The sequence below is a fragment of the Takifugu rubripes genome, chromosome 1 (assembly GCF_901000725.2).
Source record: "Takifugu rubripes chromosome 1, fTakRub1.2, whole genome shotgun sequence".
NCBI classification, from domain to species: Eukaryota; Metazoa; Chordata; class Actinopteri; order Tetraodontiformes; family Tetraodontidae; genus Takifugu; species Takifugu rubripes.
In genome coordinates, this window is record NC_042285.1 from 14,456,109 (window position 1) to 14,476,122 (window position 20,014).

A 20,014-nucleotide genomic window follows, 5' to 3' on the forward strand; every position below is an offset into this window, starting at 1 on the left:
TGCGTGTTTGGCGCCAGCAAATTCGCGGGGCGGCAGCGTCACTCAGCAAAGCACAACAGGACCAGGAATCTGAAACATTGGCCCCGAAAACAGAAGTCAAAAGTTGAACACAGCGCTTAGCGACGCGGGCGGAAGGCGTATATTCCGATTCGGGCGGTGTGTTTGTGTCACCGCCGATGTTCCGTCTTTTCCCAGAAGTGCTTCGTTGGGTGCTGCGTGTGTTGCCACTCGAACGACTGTAAGTGTCTCCCGTTTGGGGTCAGTACCTCGCAGTCGTTGTGGCCGTGTAGTTAGTTTCGAACAGTTCGGCGGTGTCCGTGGTGTTATTTGCTTCCTTCCACAGTTAAACAGCCTACGGTCGCTGCTCACCTCATAATGCTAATGATGAGGCTAACAGGCTATCTGCACTTCACCCGCACGAGGTTATCTAGTGCGTCTAAAAGTTGCTAAAATAACGACGTGTGCATGTTTGCACGGTGATTTCACTTGGCTCATTTAGGCCAGAACGCTAGCAAACTTGTTTTAGAACTTCTTCCACGTCGCTGGTGTAAACAGTGAGCCTAATTTTGTGTTTACAGTGGCAGCTACTGCTAGCGTGAACGATCCTCTTCTCATCCTGCAGCTCCGGGTAAAGTGAAGGCTGAAGACATTTGGACAGGAATCACTCTGAGGTTCGACCACATAACTGCTTTAATTAAGCTCATAGATGCTTTTCTCTCTGTTATTATTGCTGAGGGCAAATGCTGAACACCGCGGGGGCCTTATTCTGCCCAAGATATTTGGCTTTAAACTAAATTTACCTTCCAATCATCTTAGAAATTAGCGTTTGACAATTGTCGCTAAAGACCTTGTTAGAATTTTTATCTTACCCATCTAGAGAATGGGTAGTTTATGCACATCTATCAGCATAACTAAACCACGTATCTCCATCTTGTCTTCATGTCTCTTGATCGTTGTATTTAATGTGATCTGAGGCTTTCTCTGACCCTGGTTGTGAATACACTGCAAGATTATTATGGTTTACAGTGAATCTAAAATTGCTGCCAGAATGAGCTCTTGGTTACCAACAGGTTGTGCCTCTTTAAAGACGACCAGGTGGTGAGTGATGATGGCGATGGCGGGACCACCTGGCAGCTGCAGCTTCCTCCCACTGCTGGAGCCTCTGGAGGACAGCACCGCTGGACATGCTGAGCAGATAGATGCATACCTCACAATTGCCAAGTATGTTCCTACAGTTACACACCAGACGGTTGCCATGTGAATTACAACCCCTGTCATTTCTGTCCAATTTTACTGTTACCAAATGTTGCTGAAAAACAAAAATGATTTATTTTATTTTTTTAACTAGTCGACTTGGTGGAGAGGAAGCCCGTCAATTCCTTCCTGCAGTTGAACAGCATTTTTCACGTTTGGGTAAAGTCACTTTGGTGAGTTTTTACGTATTTTGGATTATTTAATCACTGTTATCACAATTCCTTTCTAATCAAATCATGGTTCTCCTTGTTTTTTCCTATTTCCAGGCTCATATTTCCAGTCCTAATGCAGAACTAAACCAAGCTGCTCTTCAAGCTTTGGGGTTCTGTGTATATCATTCACATGTTGTCTCAGGAGTGCCCGGTATGTTTATTTACATTTGGCCTCATTTTGCACACGATCATCTTGCATAATTTAACCATGTATGAAATTTGGTAACATAATGCAAGTTTTTTTTGTTTTTCTCATTTAGAAAAGTTTGCATTGGAAATATTATCAGCACTTTGTTCTCTGGCGATGAAGTCATCAGACAAGAACAGTTGCACTAGAGCATTATGGGTCATCTCCAAGCAGAGTTTTCCTGCCGATGTAATTGCCAAGAAAGTGAGTAAGGAACTAAAAACTGAACTGAGGAAGATGAAGAGTCAGAAATGTTGATCTGCTGCTGTTATGTTGATTCAGGTGCCGTCCATACTGGACACATTGGACAGTGTGTGGAACAGAGAGGATGTCAAGTCTGTTGTCATGGAGCACGAAGCTCTGAATGTTATCATGAGGTAAAACAGTCGGCGTTAAAGACTCTTCTAGGAAATCGCTCACACACACCTTTGGTAAAAGATAAATGACACCCTCGTTGATGCTGTAATGAGTTTCCAAATAATGAATTTCTGACAATTGAATTTCTTAATATACACAAATGATGGCAAATACTGATAATGAGATAATCAGTATTTGCAGGTAGAGTCTTTAAAGTATCTTAATGATGTTGGCAGAACTAATCTGAGACTTCTAGTCATGACGTGTGAATGTTAACCCTTCAAGCATCCAGGGGAGAAATTATTATTCATTATTCAAATAAAGATGCAGTTTAAATGTCTTTTTGGTGTGTTTAGCCTGGGACACTCAGTGTTATATTGGCAAATCAGGAACGCAACCCTGGAGCTGTGAACACAGCAATAATGCAGTAAGGTTTGTTTTTTTAGGCTATTGGAGCAAGTACCGGCTGAGATGGGTGGTGCTGCGGTGCGGTGGGTGAAGTTTGTCGTCCCTTTGGTGGTCCACTCGGCTTCTAAAGTTCGTCTACGAGCCGCAGCAACCATGGAAATGGGCATGCCGCTTTTCCTGGAAAAACAGACAGAGGTGGCGGCTGTAATTGAACCCATGATGTCATCAGTGAGTTGTTTTGGGTTTTTTTTATGTTGGAGATCAATGTCAGCTTGTAGCTAAACACGGAACACTTCTATACATTCTATTCATTCTGATTTGAGTGCTTTTAAAGCTGTTGCTACAAAATAGTCTAAGGTAAACTGATTTGTTTTCACAGAAACTGATTCCAGAGCTGCAGAAACTTTTCATGACCAAGAATGAGACAAATGTTTTGAAGCTTTGGCCTTTGTTTGTAAAACTACTTGGGAAGGTAAGGAAACTTCTGTTTTGATTAAGTATTGGATTAAAGTATATGCTTCCAACTCTAGTCACTGCTGATACACAATGAATATAAATGATTATTTTTTCTTGTGTAAAGGTGAATAATGACATGAGTGTTGTCTGTTTACCACGCAGCTGCTGCATAAAGGAGGCCCCTTCATTAACTCGCTACTACATCTGGAGGAACTTGGGTTCCGCAGCTCTTCCCCTACCATCAAGAAGATCGCCTTCATTGCTTGGAAGAGCCTCATAGACAACTTTGCTCTCAATCCAGGTGGGATTTTTGTGACACACTGTTGTGATGATTTAGTTCAAATTGGCTTTTTTTTTCTTCTTCCAATGAAGACATTCTGTGCAGCAGCAAACGGATGAAACTCCTGATGCAGCCCCTCGCATCCATACATGTCAGGACAGAGGCTCTGATGCTCACCAAAGTGGAGGTCTGGTGGTACCTGGTGGTCCAATTGGGCCCCAATCTATCATCCTTCTTCGACCAGGTGAGAAATGTAACTTGTTAAATTCAACATTCCGGCTCCCCTAGCTTCTTTTAATCATAGTTTTGGTTAATATTGTCTGCCAATGCTTTCAAATTAAATTACATTTCACAAAAGCTGCAAGCAGGGGGTTGCATTTAGGATTCTTTTGTTTTCCCTCAGGTTGCTGTTCCTCTGCTCCAGTGTACTATCAGATCTGACTCGTCCGCAGTCCCAGGAACACCTTCTAGACCTACTGGTCAAAATGGAGCCATCACACCTGGTAAAGCCCTGACCTCCATCCAGTTGCACAGAATTACATAACGGTCATAACATAATGCCATTCTGTCATTATGTATATATTAATTAGTTATTCTTCGTTTTCTTCCCACTGCAGGTACTCCAGGCTTCAACAGCTCTGCCAATACATCCAGAATGAGTCTAAACTCCTCTGTCCAGATTACCCCGACTTTTCCCAAAATCCAGCTTTTGGGTCTCGAGATGTTGCTGCATTATTTCCTCGGACCAGAAGTTACTGCCACAGCAGCCAAGAGCAAGCTCATCCTGAGTCTCGGTAATAGTCTGAACCCCACACCATCATGCAAATGTTCATTATTACATTTCCTGAGCTCCCTGTCAATCTTTACCCATTTTTAACCAAATGACATTTAAACACAAGGGTTTAAAACAAAGAAAAAGATGTCCTGAAAATGTACCTAGTAGAGGAATGTTGGTAAAGTTGGTAAAGATGAAAGCTTACACTTTACCTAGGTTGGGTTTCTAGAAGCTTTGCGAAATTACAAAGTTGTTCCTAATATTGGCGATATTGACTCATTCAGAGCCTTTGAAGCACCCTCTGCTCTCCAGTGCTGGTTCCTTCAGCAAGCATGCTGCAGTGCTCATCTCCAACATCAATGATGGATTCATCAACGTTGGCAATGATGCTCCAGGTAACGATGAGCTCTGCAAATCTGTTAATCTTGGTGAAGCTCGGTTAGATAAATTCTTGACTCATTGTATCGATATCCACTTAAAAGAGTAGAATTTAAATATTGTGGTTCTGGAGAGGGCTACACGAATTAGACATAAAAGTTACGTTAGGGATTGAAATATCAGGGCACTTCAGCTGCCTGAGGAGGCTGTTTTCAATAACTTAAGTTTGTCTTTGTTCCTTAGAGTCTCTTTTGACCGTTCTATGGACGACTCTTGTTCACTTTGTCAACTCGACTATAGAGTCTGGTAAGTCTGTCAAGTATTCTTGACTGGTGTGAATGTGAAGACTAGATATGAATTAGAATGTGTCTGGTGAGTTAAGGGGAAAAGGAAAATCAAAATTTCAACCAGAGCAACAGGCAATGATTTTTCATCATTATTCCCATGTTGTCCAACACAGCTGTATTCCAGACCATCAGGTCAGGGCCATAGTAAGTGTGTGATAACAGTTTCTGTAGTGACTGGTCATGTTATAGTAAATTGTGAATGTCATTGTGGCTGCTGCTCTGCTGGGTGGTACCTGAGAGCTTTGGTTTCCACCTTGTAGCTCCACATAGAGTATTTCTATTGAGTCTGGTCTATATGAATTAGGAGGAAGATAAGTGAGACCTCATGTCCTCCTCTTGCCCACTCAATACCAGCATCATCAGTTTAAGTCTGAGAGTTCAGATCTGCTGGTTCTGGACTGCTGTGATGTGACGAAAGACTGAGGGGATTTGTCCCCAATGATGATCCACCTTCTTCTCAAAACCCTTTATTTAAATGTTTTATTCAATATGTTGGTATTTGCCATTATTTTCATTATTTTTCTCTCTCCTGCTACCAGGTGGCAGCAAAAAAGATCGCCATGGCTCTGAGGTTCTAACACTTATGCTTCAGGCTCTACAGAGCATTGTCACCTCCAACGCTCTACCAGCAGACAGAGTTCTGGTAAATCCAAAACTTCCCTTGAGCTACACTCATCACTTATGTCCTAGACAAACAAGATATCTTATTTTCTATGTTAACAGTGCTTTGAGATTACCAGATGACCGATTGTCCTCTTTTTGGTTGTTTATCTTTTAGATTTTGTTTGAAACTACAGTGAAAGGTGTTACACAGCGTGTACTCGGCTCTGCCTCCTATCAAGTGGGAAAGATGGATGTGTTAAATGTGAGCGATTCTACAGCTGCGCACATTCTGGGCTCGACGATTCCGAAATTTATGAGAATTTTTCTTTTCATCGGCAGGGAACTCCAGCTTTGTTCCTCATTCTTTTGCTCTGTAACAGCAACATGATTGGAGCCTATGTGGAGGATGAGAGGTAGGTAGTTCAGAGTGGCCCGTCATGATGCTTCTGCTGACGCATTTTATTGTAGCACATTGGAGTGAGTGAAATTGGGCATCTGATTCACATGCATTTATTACGGTACTAAATTTAATCAAATTGAGCCGGAATAATGCCTGAATTTTAACAGCCCTAATTATTACTGTGTGCATACGTAGTTGTTCATATGACTGTTACATTTACCGTTTTGTTTTCATGGCATGGGTAGATTTTTCCAGTGCCTTCACACGCTGGTGAGCTGTGGATTGTCGGGTCCCACGTCCCCTTTGGCCTTCGCAGGAGCAGCGCTGGGGGCCATCGGCCAGAGCGCTGCATCTTTGCAGAACAAGGAGCAACTGTGGAGGATGTGGAGTACAGTAGTCAACCCCCTTACAGACACAATCACCCAGGTAGGAAAGTGTGCTACACCTGCCCCATTATTGTTGAAACAGGGTTAAGAGGTTCTGTGATGAGATCTTTAGAGGCAGCTGTGAAGCTCAAAATAAATACAAAGTCTTGCAAATTCATTCTGTCACGTTACAGTCAAATGAAGTGAACCAAGGGGATGCACTGGAGCACAACTTCAGCGCCATACACGCAGCCCTGATGTTCCCTCTTACACACCTACTAGGAGCAGCACTTCCTCAGGTCTGTTTGCTCTTTTTAATTACCATTTGATTTGGCTTTTCTAATTGCTTTGAACAAACAAAAGATAAAACATTGATATCTCGTATGTGTACAACAGCAGCACAGTAGTCAAAGCATCACTTGCTAATAGAATTTCATTCCCTTTCATTTAAAATTCATTTATTTATAGACATAAACATTTAATAGTTCTTAATGTATAAAACACCATTGCTCATTGTGGCCAGTCCTGGCTGCCAACTCCTTATGGTCTCTTGCTAGCTATCACAACTATTGGCCATGTAGTATTAACATGGCAGGAAATTAAGACCTTTACAGTCAATTCAACACTGAAAATACAAGGAAACACACCAAGGTTGTGTTTCACCCAATTATTGTTTGCATGTTTCTTAACTTCTATTGTTTGTATTTTTTATCAACCACTAGATGTTTTTCTTTTATTTCAACAGTAGTTTCCTTCCCTTTCCATTCCCTCTATTTCTCTAATTCTGTTTGTTTAGGCAACCCAGAAGGCTATGCTCTCCTCATGGTCGAAGCTCTACAAAGTTTTTGCCTGCTGTTCAGCCTTGGTGGCCACAGCAGAAGAGAACATCTGCTGTGAGGAACTCTGTACAAAGATGAGCACTGTGATAGACAAAGAGGCTTTATTGGTAAGTATGAGTGCAGAAACTTAGTTTGTTTTCAGAAGCTTCCTCCATTTATCTTCTGCCATAGATGGAAATTGTTCTTACCTGAAAGAAAATCAATTTTAGGCTTGATGTGAATTCACCACTGATTGTGAGCAAGGGTGTAATGGATGACACCAACTCTAAGCACTCGCATAATTGCATCAGGAGTAATGTGCATAATGAGTTCAAGAACTGATCACTACCACATCTGGTCGTTTAAATAAATCCCAAATGAATAGAATTTCAATCCTTAAATTTTTTTGCCAGTTTTAGCAGGAACAAGAAAGCATTTTTCACTTCTTTTGACTGATCTTCCTAAAATGATTTGTGCTGTCTGTTCCTCCAGGTTCCTTCAACACTGAACAGTATCAGCAGTATTCTGCAGGTCATGGTAGAGTGTGTGGACTTTTCACCTTACTCTCCTCAGTTTCAGCAAAAGCTTAAGTGTAAGAGAATTTCAAATTTCATTCATATTCGGCGCATTAACGATAGAGGTTTGACTGTCCTCTGCTCACAATCAAGCTCCTCACACTCCGGTGAATTGGATGAAAAAGAAAAACAAGGTCCTGGGGAATCTCTCCACCTTCCAGACTCTGCTGGTCCAGTGTCTCCAGGTTTATCTGGAAGACACCGTGACTTCTTCTGATGCCACAGGAATGGCTCTCGTCTCCATCTTGTCTGTCCTTTTTACAAACCTTGCTCTTGCCAACATTGTGAAGGAGCTCCTGACATCACTGACCCACCCTCTCACCCAGTTGTATAAACACGCAGCCAGCGAGACACCCAGTTTTACATCACAACTTCTGGGAAAGGTCGGTTCTCATCAACATGAACAATGCATCTTTTCTCTTAAAATGATGCAATCATTTCCCAATATGCCTCCTGCAGTTGGAAAAGCTTCTGGGGGACGTTCTGGGCTGCCTGCAGACGAGGACTGCGGTGGCCTACGATGATGAACTGCTGGCTCTGCTCTCTCCTCTGCTGTCTGTGCTTTTTCTACACAAGTCCAAGCACCTCCGCTCCTCTGTCACTTGCTTTTGGAATTCCACCTTCGCAAACTCAGTCAGCCTCAAATACCCCGATGAGATCAGGTAAAAAGTCAAATTCTGTTCTCTGGTCATTTGTGTTGATTGCCTCATGACAAACGTTCAAAATTCAAGCCCCTTAATATTTTTCCTCTTTTTACATGAGCATTTTCTCTTATTCCTTCTAGAGATATTGTTTGGACATGTAAAATGTGTCTTTTTAATTGCACAGGAATCCTGGAAGTTATGTATAAGTTTAGTAGCTCTGAACATTATTTTATTATACTAATGATAGGTAAAGTCCAATGAAATTATTTTAGGATCTATAAAGAGAAAGGGAGATGAGACCCAAGAGCCACATTTCAATGGCGAACCAACCTTTTGCTGCTTTCCTGAATACAGTTCAAGGTTTATTTTTCTTTAAACGGGCGACTATTGGAAGTTTTGCTTTTATTCTGCATGAAAACATTGCTGCACACACCAGCACATGTTCAAGGAGTGTTTGCACGAATCTCTGAAAACAATAAATTCTTGGAAGGAAATGGGAACAGCGGTGCACAGAACTTGGATACGAAGGATTGTAACTCAACAATGTTAGCTGTGGTTCCAGCAGTGTGAAAATTCCCTGTGTTCCACGCAGGCCGGTCCTCAGCCAAGTGAAGCAGAAGACCCCAATCATTCTCCCTGGATTTGAGGCTGTTGATGTTCCCGATGAGCTCAGTGGGCAGTCCCTGGTGAGTTGTATTTACATGCCATTCATTGAGTTTTCTGTTTTTATTGTTGTCATTGATCCCTGGTTTTACTGGTGTGATCAGAGTGAAAATTCCCAGCTGGAGACCAAGCTCAGTGGGTTACCCGTTTCCTCTGTGGGAAAGAGAGAGTCCGTGCTGGGAAGGGCTGCTGAGTTAAATGATGAGAAAAAAGCAAAGTCTGTTTCTGTAAGTCGAGTAATGCATGTATTTTCCTGTTTACTTTGCCATTTTATGAGTTTCTGATTGCGACAGTCAGTGCTATTTATACTGTGCAATTGTGTGCAGATAGGGTGTTTTTCATATTTGTGTTTACATGGGAAATATTTACCAGTGCTTTGTTGTTTTTAAAGATTAAAAGAGAACCGTCTATAATTCAGTCCATAAACTGTGACACAAATTCAGTATTGTGTTAAATAAATCATTCTGATTATTATTATTTTAAATTTTTTAAATGATTGAAATTTTAGCTTCTTCTGCATAATAATCTCCTTTATAATTGGTATTTTCTTTATCAGACCAAACTGGATTTTGGTTCACCAAAGACTCCACGCAGACAGGTTTTGGAGGAAGAGGCATCCATTGATTTTGTTTTCATTCCTCCGGAGACAAAGGAGCGAGTTCTAACGGAGCACCAGAAGGAGGTGAAAAGGACAAAAAGGTCAGATTCCTGAGATCTCTGCTAAATCTCTACATCCTTTGTGTTTAAGTCCGTGTGGAGCTTATAGAGTTTTGATCGCAGGGTCGACATCCCAGCAATGTACAACAACCTTGATGCTTCTCTGGATACAACAGCCTTTACGCAGTATACACAGAGCCAAGAAGATTCTGTGTAAGTTCTTGTCTGAATTTCTGCCCTTATTCAAACAAAGCATTCCTATCACAGACAATTTCATCCACAGAGACAAGCTACAGCCTGAACAACCTGAGAAAGGCCATGAAGCAGCTCCTGACGAGGTAAGAAAAGAACCCTCAAATCCGTATTTTAGCTCATTTATGTCACGTTCAGAGGCCAAATGGTCATAACTGACAGATTTGACTGTAATTGTGCCTATACCGGTGTATTATTTGTCTGTTTCCTTTAGGCTCCAAAGGAAAATGTGGAAATTGCACCAACCCCTAAAGAGACTGGCAATGTTTCCAATCTGAAGGCTGGAAAAACCATTCAAGAGGACAGCGTGCATGAAGACATGGTCGCTGAGTCAGCAGCTGTTTCCCAAAAAGATGACGCTAAAGTAGACGGCAGCTCAGAAGCCGTGGAGGAGGAGTCCAAAGAAGACACGACTCCTAACATCTCTGGCTCCTCAGATATGGTGTCGGGAACGCCCCAAAAATCAATCAGTCGCCGCCAGTCCTTTATCACACTTGAAAAATATCCGGATGGAAAGCCCGCCAGCCCAGATGTCACATCCACCTTCACAGGTCCCCACACCAAGAGCACCGGTAGCCAAAAACGCAGAAAGACAAACAGGTCTAATTCTCCCATGGATTCCCAGGAATTGACTGAAGCCGAGTCTCAGGATTTCCTGTCTGCAGGGAAGGTGAATTCGCAGTGTGCTGTCAGTCAGACCCCTGAGTCCCCTCTGAGACCAAAAGGATCTCTGACAAAATTTGCGCCAGTGAGGCTAACTGAGAGAGTGCCCAGGGATCCAGCAGAGGAAGATGATGTCATTCCAGATACTCAGACTGGCGCCGAGGGAGATCAGACCACTACCGTCGCCAAAGTACAGTCAACTTGCCAAGAAGAGACATCTCAACCAAATCTGGATGATTCACAATCCGCCTGGTCCAAAATTTCTTCGAGTGAACCGAGACGCTCTGGACGCAACAGGATGTCACCTCTGCTGCCTGGACAGGACCCTGATGAACGGGACACTAAATACCAATATTTAAATCAAAAACGCGGCGATAGCCAGAAGAGTGATTCTCAAAATTCCGATTCATCTCAAAGTGGACCAAAAACAAGAAGTAAACAAGCTGCAGAGGAGGAGAGCAGTAAACACAGGCTCCGTAGTAGGTCCCAGAGAGAGCAGACTAGCTCGAGCCAGACCCCTTCTCAGGGCAGAGCAAGGAAGAAGATCAAGCTGTACAGTAATTCTGAAGAGTTTCTGCTAAGAAATGAGAAGCCAGAATCTAGAAGACGAAGCAGAGATTCCAGCCAAACGGCCTCGCAGTCCAACAAGGAAAGCCAATCACAAGGTCGGCGGAGCAAAGGCTCGCTGGGGACCAAGGAAGAGGGAGAAATTAAAAAAGAGGTTTTGGAAAACAGTCAAGACTCAAGCCAAGCTATCGTACTTGGGCCGGTCAGTAAAAAAGGACCAACGGATAATGAAACATCCATGGAAGACTCTTGGAGGACAGCAGAGTCTCCAGAGGACTGCAGACAGGATTCTCAGAACTTTACTGCTTCTCCATCTAACGACAAGTCCGTGCTCAATGATACCAATGAAGAAGTTATTCAAGAGGACGCTCAATCAAACCAAGGCAGTAAAAAGTTGGAGGCAACCGCGTCTGACAAAAGTGAGAGCAAGGATTTTATAATCGGACAAAACACGTCCAGTTCTCAGGTAACACCTCCAGCTGTGGGGGGCAAAGAAACTGCAGGAGTCCGGACCAGGAGGAGTAAGGCGGGGGCAGGTTCTTCATCAACCCCAGAGAGTTCTCAGTCACAAGGTCTTGAAGAATCAACAGAGTTATCCCAGGGGAGGAGCCGATATTCAAGACGCAGATCTTCTCAAGCTCTCGCCGCCAGTATTGTGCCTTCAGAGTCAGAAACCACAGAGCCCACTGAAAACATCCCCGTGCCCAAAAAGAGGGGAAGGAAACCCCGAGCATCTTTACAAAGTCCCCTCACTGGTAAAAGTCCTCAAACTGAAAGAAAAGATGTTGGTGATCGTGAGCCACTTAAAGCTGAACATAAAAGAATAGACGATTCACTGGAAACCCAAGAGTTGCTCCAGGAGGACCACAGCAGTAACGAAACGTCTCAAACTGAGTTGAAGGCAGATGCTTATGGAGGGAAGAGGAGCACAGAAGAGGTGTCCCTTCAGGAGGAAAAGCAGATCCCAAACATTGATCATGTTTTCCATGAAACTGTCACCACGGAGCTCCAGTCTTCTGAAAAGTGTGAATCCACTGGGAAGAACGCTGAACACGCTCCAACGAGCTCTTTGGATGAGACGAGTGCAGCATCTGAGCCCGTTGATGGTGATGAGGACCAACACAAGTCACCTGATCAAGCTCACCCAGTGGATCCAGATGAGGCCTGTCACGCTACAACTTTAGTAGAAAACCAGGTGGATGAGACTGAGGACGAGCGGCACACGCATGAAATCGAGCCTGCAGAGGCCAGCGATGAGACCACATCTTTACAGAAGACTGAAGAACAGCACATGATCCAGACCCAGGAGCACAAGGATGAAGAGCGAACCATCAGTGAGAGTAGTGCAGATATGTCTGTGTTCTGTCCTCCAGAAATCCCTGAATCAGCCATCAGAGATGCTGCCCATGACTCCCCGTCAAAGCTGAGGGACCTGGAGGCTTTGATGGGGCCAGATGTAAACCACAGCCCCAGCAGCCATGTCCGAGGAACCTGGTCTCCTTCAGCATCCCCCTCCAACAGTATTCTTAAAAAAAGCCAGAAACGGCCACTGGAGGACGAGATTCCCTCACCTCTGGTCAAAGTAAGTCAGAAATCCCACGTAGGGCTGGATCGTTGATACCGATGCTCCATTTAGTGGTTGATTCCGTCCTATTACTTAAACTGGTCTTGGAGGGTGGAGCAGACTCATTCATCCAGTTTGACCTCATTTAGTCTGCGTGTTTATGTCTCTGTCTCTGTCCTTGTCCAGTCCAGGCGCGTGTCTTTCGCTGATCCCATCCAGCAGCAGGAGACTGCAGATGACATCGACCGCCGCAGCCCTTGCATCAGAACCAGCTCTCCCAGGAAACCCAGAAACGCCTCCAGCTCTCAGCCAAAGGTGCAGCTGGTCAAAAAGTCTAAGCAAATCATTGGTTTTTTGCTGTGCTCTAACATTTATTGTTCTTTTTCAATCTAGTATGTCACAACACCAACTAAGGGCCTGTTGGTCCTCATTCCCAGGAATCTGCATAGTCCCGGCTACAAGAGCTCCAAAAAGTGTCTGGTATGAAGCCAAATCCAAACCAACTTTTCCCCTTTTGCAGTGTCTGTAGGGCTCCGTCTGGGCAGGATTCTTACTGGCTGGACTCTGATCACGATGAGAGAATGTCACACACATCCAAATTGTCTGTTCACGCGCATAAGATGTATCAAAAATGACTTGAAATGTTAGGGGATTTATCTGAAATGTAACGTGAAGAGAAGTGTTCAAATGCAAGTAAAAAGGCAACATTAATGGGAGTTTATGCCTCATTGGGCACATTTATTTATTTTACAGTATTTTACAGTGCTTCTCACCTCACATATTCCCTCGTGGGGGTGTGCAACACGTCCGAGTGTCTACCTGAACGTCAAAATATGCTGTTTACGCTGTTTCAGATTTCTGAAATGAGTCAGGAGCCTCGGCCCGTCTCCAGAGACTGCGTCTACCCTGCCCTTGTGGGCTGCTCTGCTCCTGTGGAGGCTGTGCTCTCTCAGATCTCCTCCAACATGTGGTGCGTGAAGAAACACGGTTTGACTCCAATCAGCAGTTCCAGCATATAACTTTCGCTTTTCCGCGCAGGTCTCGTGGTTTCGGGCAGCTCGTCCGAGCACGGAACATCAAGACGGTCGGTGACCTCAGCGCCCTCACTGCCACGGAAATCAAGACCCTTCCCATCCGCTCGCCAAAGATCTCCAATGTCAAAAAGGCCCTCAAGAACTACGAACAGCAGGTAGGACGGTGGCACGAATTCGCCGCACCAGTGCAGTAAATCTCAAGGTGGCCATTTTCACATTTGGATGAATCATTTCTAGCGTAAAGGGCGAGGCAGCGATGAGTTAAAGAGCTTTGATGAGACAGAGAAGATGACCTCCGACCCAGACGCCAGCACTCCTCCACACCAGGATGAGGAGAATAAAGTCCCTGGAGACACACTAGGTCTGTGCGCATTCAAACGTTGCTCTGAAAGTTGCATTTTCTGACGCATTATTTGATGTTTAAGCCCTTGCTCACACTCGCACTCCTCTTCATGAGTTTTCACTAGAAATATCAAATCAGTTGGAGGAGGATGTGTCCAACTATCTTTTATGCAATGATTCATTGTTTTGGTGTTGTTGACTGGCCAGTATTAAAGGACAGAGGGTTGCTTTCTCTACGATGACGTAAACACCTTTGTTGACAGCGACGGAGCTGGTGGATGAGCCTCTTCCTGCGGACTGGACCATGGAAGCAGACGCTTCTGGCAATGGAAAAGGGACAGTGGAGACTTCATCCACGGAGCCAGGACCCGATGGACGGTCGCACCCGGAGGGTCTTCTTCCAGAACTGGAAAGCCTCGCTGGCAGGATGGAGTCAGAACTGCGATACTGCTCATCCGAGCAACTCGTTCAGATCCACGAGCGGTTGGGAAACATGATGAAGCGTGTGGTGGTGGAGCTTCAGAGCCGCCTCTACCAGACGCAGGGGGAACCTGGAAAATGAGGCTTCAAAAATACCTCTTTAGCAGTCCTTTTTTTTTTTTGACCCAGCTAAATTTGTGTAGTGTTCTTTTTTTTTTTTAATGTTTTTAACTCAGAATGCCATTACCTTTTTAATAGTTTTAATAAATACTAGATGCACTTTTCCTCCATTTTTAAATTGAGTTTGTTGAAAACATGTTCAAGAAAGAATCCGTCTGTACTATCACGCCACTGTTCAGCTCTGTCGGGGATTAGACCAGTCATAATCCTAACGTTGCTTCTTTGTCTGATTTTCAGGACTGCAAAAACTGATATTTTCCAGAAAACAAACTGGCTTGGGATCCTGTCTGTATATTTCTCCTGCCCCTTTACTTTGTATGTCTAAATATTTCACAATCCGCCTGTAAATCTTGTAGAATTTCCTGGATTGTTTGGTTTTAATGTTTTATCACATTTTGAAACAATTTGGATGATATTAGAATACATGTGATTTTTTTTTTTTTTTTAATGTACTTTAATAAAAGATGTGACTGCATCTATAAACATGTCTTGGATCCCATTTCAAAGCTACTAAAGGCTGTTTTACCCTTAACTAATAACCAACAATGGAAGCATTTTGCACGTTTACAACACAAAACATTAAAAGTAACACCAAGAACATATAAAATTAAGAGCATGAAAAGTCTCCATATACTATTCCTCAACTGAATAAGAGGTCTAGGGGGGCCAGTTATGCTTTATGGGCCCACAGCAGAAAAACTATAATCTGTAAATTAATCGGTATCCCATCAACAATGATGTGAGAGTTTAGAGGGTTTTATCAACGTAAAACTCAATTATTACAGAAGGACACTGGAAGATTAGAAGGAACCGTTCAGGGCTCATCTGATTATCTCAGTAATTCCTTCACTTATGTTGCAAAAGACAGCAGACAAATTAAAAATTGCAAATGAGTATTTCAGTAAGGAAGTCTTTTATTTGATAAGGAATAAAATGACTGGATGTAAAATTAGAGTTCGGCCTAGGGTGGCGTGTTCTCGTCTGGGGAAAAGAAATGACAAAACCAGATTGTCTCAGTCAAAATGTGGATTTCTGGCAGCAGGTGGACAGAATGTGGGAGACAAAACCCCAAAATCTTAAGATTTCTTTTAAAATCCACAGCTTTTTATTAGTCAGGCGCTTCTGATCCCCCCTCTGATCATGTAGGGTCAATGATGGACACGCAGCTTCAACACTTGGCAAACAACTACATGATAATAATTGAAGCAGCAGTGCGTTAAAGAGGAAATAAACCGGCCAGAAGGGGTCTTAGTACAAAAAGTGCTAGTGTGATAATTGACATAAAATATTTAGGAGGAAAATATGCTAAAAATATTAGGAAATGGGGTTTTCAGGCTTTGTCACTGCATCCACACAAATTAAATTAGCAAGGACACAAATGAAAGTGTGAAGCCCCTCTCTGGGCTGAAGATTATTTAAGGTGGACAGAGGTTGAGCTGTAAATTGTCCTGTGGTTGAAAGGCTTACAGTAAGATGAGAAGAGTCATCTTGTAATTCTCAGCCCACAGTTAAACAAACCAAACCCACCATTGGCCGTGTGCTGCGTTCATGGTGGCGCTGCACGTCTGTGAAGGCAGCGCCAATGCAGGACAGTCGCTGATGTCAATGAAACTGGCGCAGCACAAAATGGGTCGACACCTTGAAGTCCTCTGACATGGAAAGAAATTTGACTTGACGGTACAAAAAAAAAAAGTTTTGTAGTGCTAGTCGGGGTTGTGTATTGAACGTCTGAAGTCACATGTGGGTACGGGACAGGCCACGACTAAGATCAGCCTCAGTGAACAGATGGCCGAGTTGAATCAAACATATCTGTGACCGGAATATAAAAACAGACTCGGTTTTGATCGCTTTCAGATGGGTTGTTTGTACAGCACGGATGAAAGGCAGAGCTGGATTTCGAAGCTATGCACCCGCCGGCTTGCTTTACAGTTCTGAGTAGATGTAAAAATGACCTGAGAAAAGTGCCCTTCCCTCAGGAGTGATCATTCAGAAGATAAACACACAACACAGTCAAACCAGGTTCAGTCTTTTGACACATCTTACAACATAAAATAATTATAATAACAATATCTTTCCAGTATTAAATAATCCTATACAAAAACACACACAAAACATTTGAAATGAGCGGCATCACTTCAGCCCCGTGGTCGACCACGTCCATTATGTCACTTTGATCGGCTTCCTTCCGTCCCTTCATGTCAGCGCAGCCCCATGCAGTACCGTCCACGGCTGTTCCAGCCTCCTCTCTCATAGATTTAGATGCAAAGCTGCACACATATTGTGAAATACAAACTCGACCGGTGACTTTTCGGAGTATTATATATTCTCGCGGTACTCATGTCACTAATGGGTTGGTAATGAGAGTAATACGTGGTACTGTGGGTGATAATAATGAGTATAATAGGAAATCATAAAAGATGGCTTGCTACTTGCTTAGAATCCGACGAGCGGGCAGTTCTGCAGGAATAATGACAGTTAAACAGTCTCTGCAGTGTCAGGAGATCCCCTGGGGTCCTCTGCTCCTACCACTCACTGGTCAGTTTAGTGCTTTGGTCCCGTTTTGGTGGAGCTGGAGGGGGGCCTCGCCGCAGGGTTGCATAGCCTGAGATGTTGGCATGTTTGGCAGACTGGGAGTGTGCGTGGTGACGGGACAGAGTCTGCGATTGTCCTCGGAGGCCTCTCTGCTGCTGCTGCTGCTGTTGCAAGAGCTCCGGGGGAGGAGGTGGGAGGAGCGCCATGTCGTCCATGGTACCCACAGGCTCCATCTTAGAGGAGATGAGGTGGGAGGAGGTGAGCGAGCCATGGCGGGAGATGGACTTCCTCTTCAGGGTGCGGTTCAGGTCTTCCAGGAAGAGAGGCTTCAGGGCCAGGGAGCTCGGTCCAGGTGACTTGGGAGAAGTGGGGGGTACAGGAGAGGAGGAGGAGGAGAAAGATGGTAGGGAGGGAGGTGGGGTCTGAGACAGTGGAGGAGGAGAAAGGGGCTTGGATGTCATCTGGTCGTACTGGGCTGGGTTACTGGGCCGCCGGTTGGTAGCTGGCGGAAGGACCGCCCCCTTCTTTAGCGAGCTTTGTTTCCATGACGATGACAGAGACGTCGGGGCTGACTTGTGCAACTGAGGTTGGGGGTTCACCACAGCCACCTTTGGGGGTTGATGGATCTCGGACAGGTGGGGGGGAGGAGGAAAAAGTTCAGAGTCACTGGGAGGAGGGGGGAAGAAGTCTGGGGAGGAGTCAATCTGAGGGTGCTGGGAGGGGGGAGGCGGGGGAGGAGGCGATGGAAACTCAGTGGACTGATGGCTGGCCTGCAGCCCCTGGAGCGCCAATGGCAGGTTCGCCAAGTTCAGCTTTCCTGGCTTGGGGAGGGGAGCCGGGAGTCCCGAGGGATCGTTGGTCAGAGAATTTGATCGTGAAGAGGAGCTGGAGGAGGTGCTGGTCTGAGGAGCTTGACCAAACTTGCTGACCAAGCTCTCCACCTTCTTTGGCTTCTCGTCCTGGCCCTCACTGGGGGAGCCGGTCCGGATGGAGGAGGCTCTCTGAGGAGTTGGTGGAGGTCCTCGCTTGGTGGATCCTGTGGATGAAGTAGAGGGCGATTTCTTGATGGGGGAGCCTGTCTTGGAGGAAGAGGAAACGGGCGGAGGAGGGAAGTCCTCCGCAGAGGTGTCTGGGGGAGGTGGAGGAAACTCTGGAGACTGTGGAGCACCACCTGGCTGCCATTTTGGTTTTGACTTAACAGCCGGGGGGGACTGAGGGGCACTTAACTTGGAGCCTTCCATGGAGTTGGAGGCAGACAGAGAGCAGGGGGCCGAGTTTCCTGGGAACTGATTCACAATTTGCTTGACCAGAGATGAGGTAGCTGCTGCAATCGATGTGGAAGAGGAGGAGGGAGACAGGGCCAAGTTTTTGGAAGAGAGGCTGTGCTGCTTTGGCAGAGTGGGAGGGGGCTGATTTGGGGAATGTCCCGTTGAGAAACTCTGCTGTTTTTTAATGGGAACGTGGCTGCCGAAGATCTCGGACGGTGATACAGGGGACAGGGCAACGGGGAGGGATGAAGGACCTGAGGGCTTTGGAGCTGTTTGAGGGGGCAGCCCCCCAGTGAAGGTTTTCGGCGGTGCAGGGGGGGGTGCGTTGTGAGAGGGAGGCCAAGAGGCGAGAGGAGAAGCGTCAGATAGAGGTGGAGGAGGAGGGCAGCTGTCCTCACCCGCTGGTGGAGTGAAATCGTATGCCATGTTGGGGAACTTCTTTGCCAGGAACTGTTGGAGTCCGGCATTGGAGAGCTGAGGACAGGAAGTGAGGTCGGGCTCTGGGGGTGGAGGCAGAGGCAAACCATTGATCTCCAGGTTATCAGGAGGAGGTGGGAGGTAGGACTCCTGCATGTCCTCCTCTGGAGGTGGTGGTGGTGGGAGCGTGGAGGGGTTTGACAGACAAGCCATGATGTCTGGCGTTTGCTCTGCAGAGGGAGGATGAGGGGACGGCGGTATCATCGAGGATTCGCTATAAGAAGCTGGGAGTGTGTTGTAACTGGCTGTGATGAACTGGTTGGCGAGGCCAGGCGTGGCAGCTCCTGCTGGTGGCGGCTGGGGCTGGTTCTGGTTCTGCAAGCGGGCCAGCGTACTGTACTTAATGTAGGAAGCGGCTGCTACACTGACAACAGCCGGAGGAGGAGGAGGTGAGGGTGGCGATGGAGAATCCTCAGACGGGTCTAGACCATCGGGGTAGCTGTTCTGAGGCTGAGACAGAAGGACGGGCTGTGGAGAGACAGAGGGCATTTGGACCGGGATGGGCCTACTGATGGCATCGATCTTCATCATCTGGAAAAGAAGACACGAGGCAATGAGAACGGGACAGAGGCAGGCGTGGAGAAGAGGTGAACAGGAAGAAATGAGGGACGAGAGGACAGAAGAACTGTTACAAATCAGCAAGCTAATGTTTCTAAGCAAGCTAATGTGAAAGAAGCCAGGAGCATCCAGTGCAGGTCCAGAAACACATTGCAACATCACCATTTGCACAAATGCAGATTATTCTTCGTACATTCCAAAGTACTAGTCAATTAAAATGACTTTACTAATGCCCCACGCCAAAGTGTTAAAGGAAGGCCGTTCAAAATGTTAACAGTAATCATGCATGACGTAAGCATGACTGGTCTGCATAGAGATCATCTTTTGTTCTCTGCTTTCTCTACATACATAGAGACGTGCCTCTATGTAGGAGAAACCCTGTACACCACAACAAACAGCAGTCCTTTCATCTTATAACATCCAGAAAATAAAACCATCCACAACGGATCCATAACAATTCTGCAATAAGTCCAGAGCGATGTGAGCACAGCTGCTACATTTCTATTAAAATAAGTTAGTAATACGATCCCAGGGCACTTCATCCAAAAAAACAACCAGTTAAGCATCTTAAAGGATGCTGCCAAACTGCGACTGGGCCTGTAACATCAGTGTCTGCCCAACCTCCACTTCCTCCTCCTCCTCCTCCTCCTGAACAAAGAGGAACCCTCAAACGTCCCTTCACCTTTGAGCGCTGGCAGAGAAGCAGAAGGGGACCGATGGGAGAGAACGTTTGAAGACAAAGAGAAGAACGTGAGACAGCGTGTGGTTGTGTGTGCCT

The 20,014-nt window shown here is 45.3% G+C and overlaps 2 protein-coding genes across 7 annotated transcripts in view; one reads left to right on the top strand and one right to left on the bottom strand.

Annotated features, from left to right (window-relative positions):
* On the top strand, nt 1-15,524 carry rif1 (replication timing regulatory factor 1). 4 transcript variants are annotated; one of them, XM_011607562.2, is made up of 36 exons: nt 1-238; nt 579-671; nt 1,071-1,221; nt 1,349-1,427; nt 1,521-1,617; nt 1,727-1,857; nt 1,936-2,030; nt 2,457-2,646; nt 2,798-2,890; nt 3,037-3,175; nt 3,247-3,398; nt 3,558-3,657; nt 3,772-3,948; nt 4,214-4,324; nt 4,551-4,613; nt 5,194-5,297; nt 5,433-5,519; nt 5,597-5,670; nt 5,903-6,083; nt 6,217-6,321; nt 6,819-6,968; nt 7,333-7,432; nt 7,509-7,798; nt 7,875-8,077; nt 8,652-8,745; nt 8,827-8,949; nt 9,279-9,421; nt 9,503-9,592; nt 9,663-9,717; nt 9,846-12,443; nt 12,612-12,740; nt 12,819-12,905; nt 13,280-13,395; nt 13,464-13,614; nt 13,697-13,820; nt 14,065-15,524. In XM_011607562.2, exons 3-36 carry the CDS (start codon nt 1,106-1,108, stop codon nt 14,361-14,363), a joined length of 6,846 nt encoding a protein of 2,281 aa, XP_011605864.2. In that variant the 5' UTR covers nt 1-238; nt 579-671; nt 1,071-1,105; the 3' UTR covers nt 14,364-15,524. The 4 variants fall into 4 exon arrangements, with proteins under 4 accessions (XP_011605864.2, XP_011605870.2, XP_011605871.2 ...); XM_011607568.2 differs by having other exon boundaries at nt 1,088-1,221; XM_011607569.2 differs by having other exon boundaries at nt 623-671.
* Nucleotides 15,299-20,014, bottom strand: part of LOC101073885 (ras-associated and pleckstrin homology domains-containing protein 1-like) — a 31,711-nt gene continuing 26,995 nt past the window's right edge. For all 3 annotated transcript variants that reach the window (XM_011607550.2, XM_029825314.1, XM_029825317.1), the window contains one exon: nt 15,299-19,209. In XM_011607550.2, the coding sequence (XP_011605852.2) occupies nt 16,924-19,209 (2,286 nt within the window). In that variant the 3' untranslated portion in view covers nt 15,299-16,923. The remainder of the gene's footprint in view (nt 19,210-20,014) is intronic.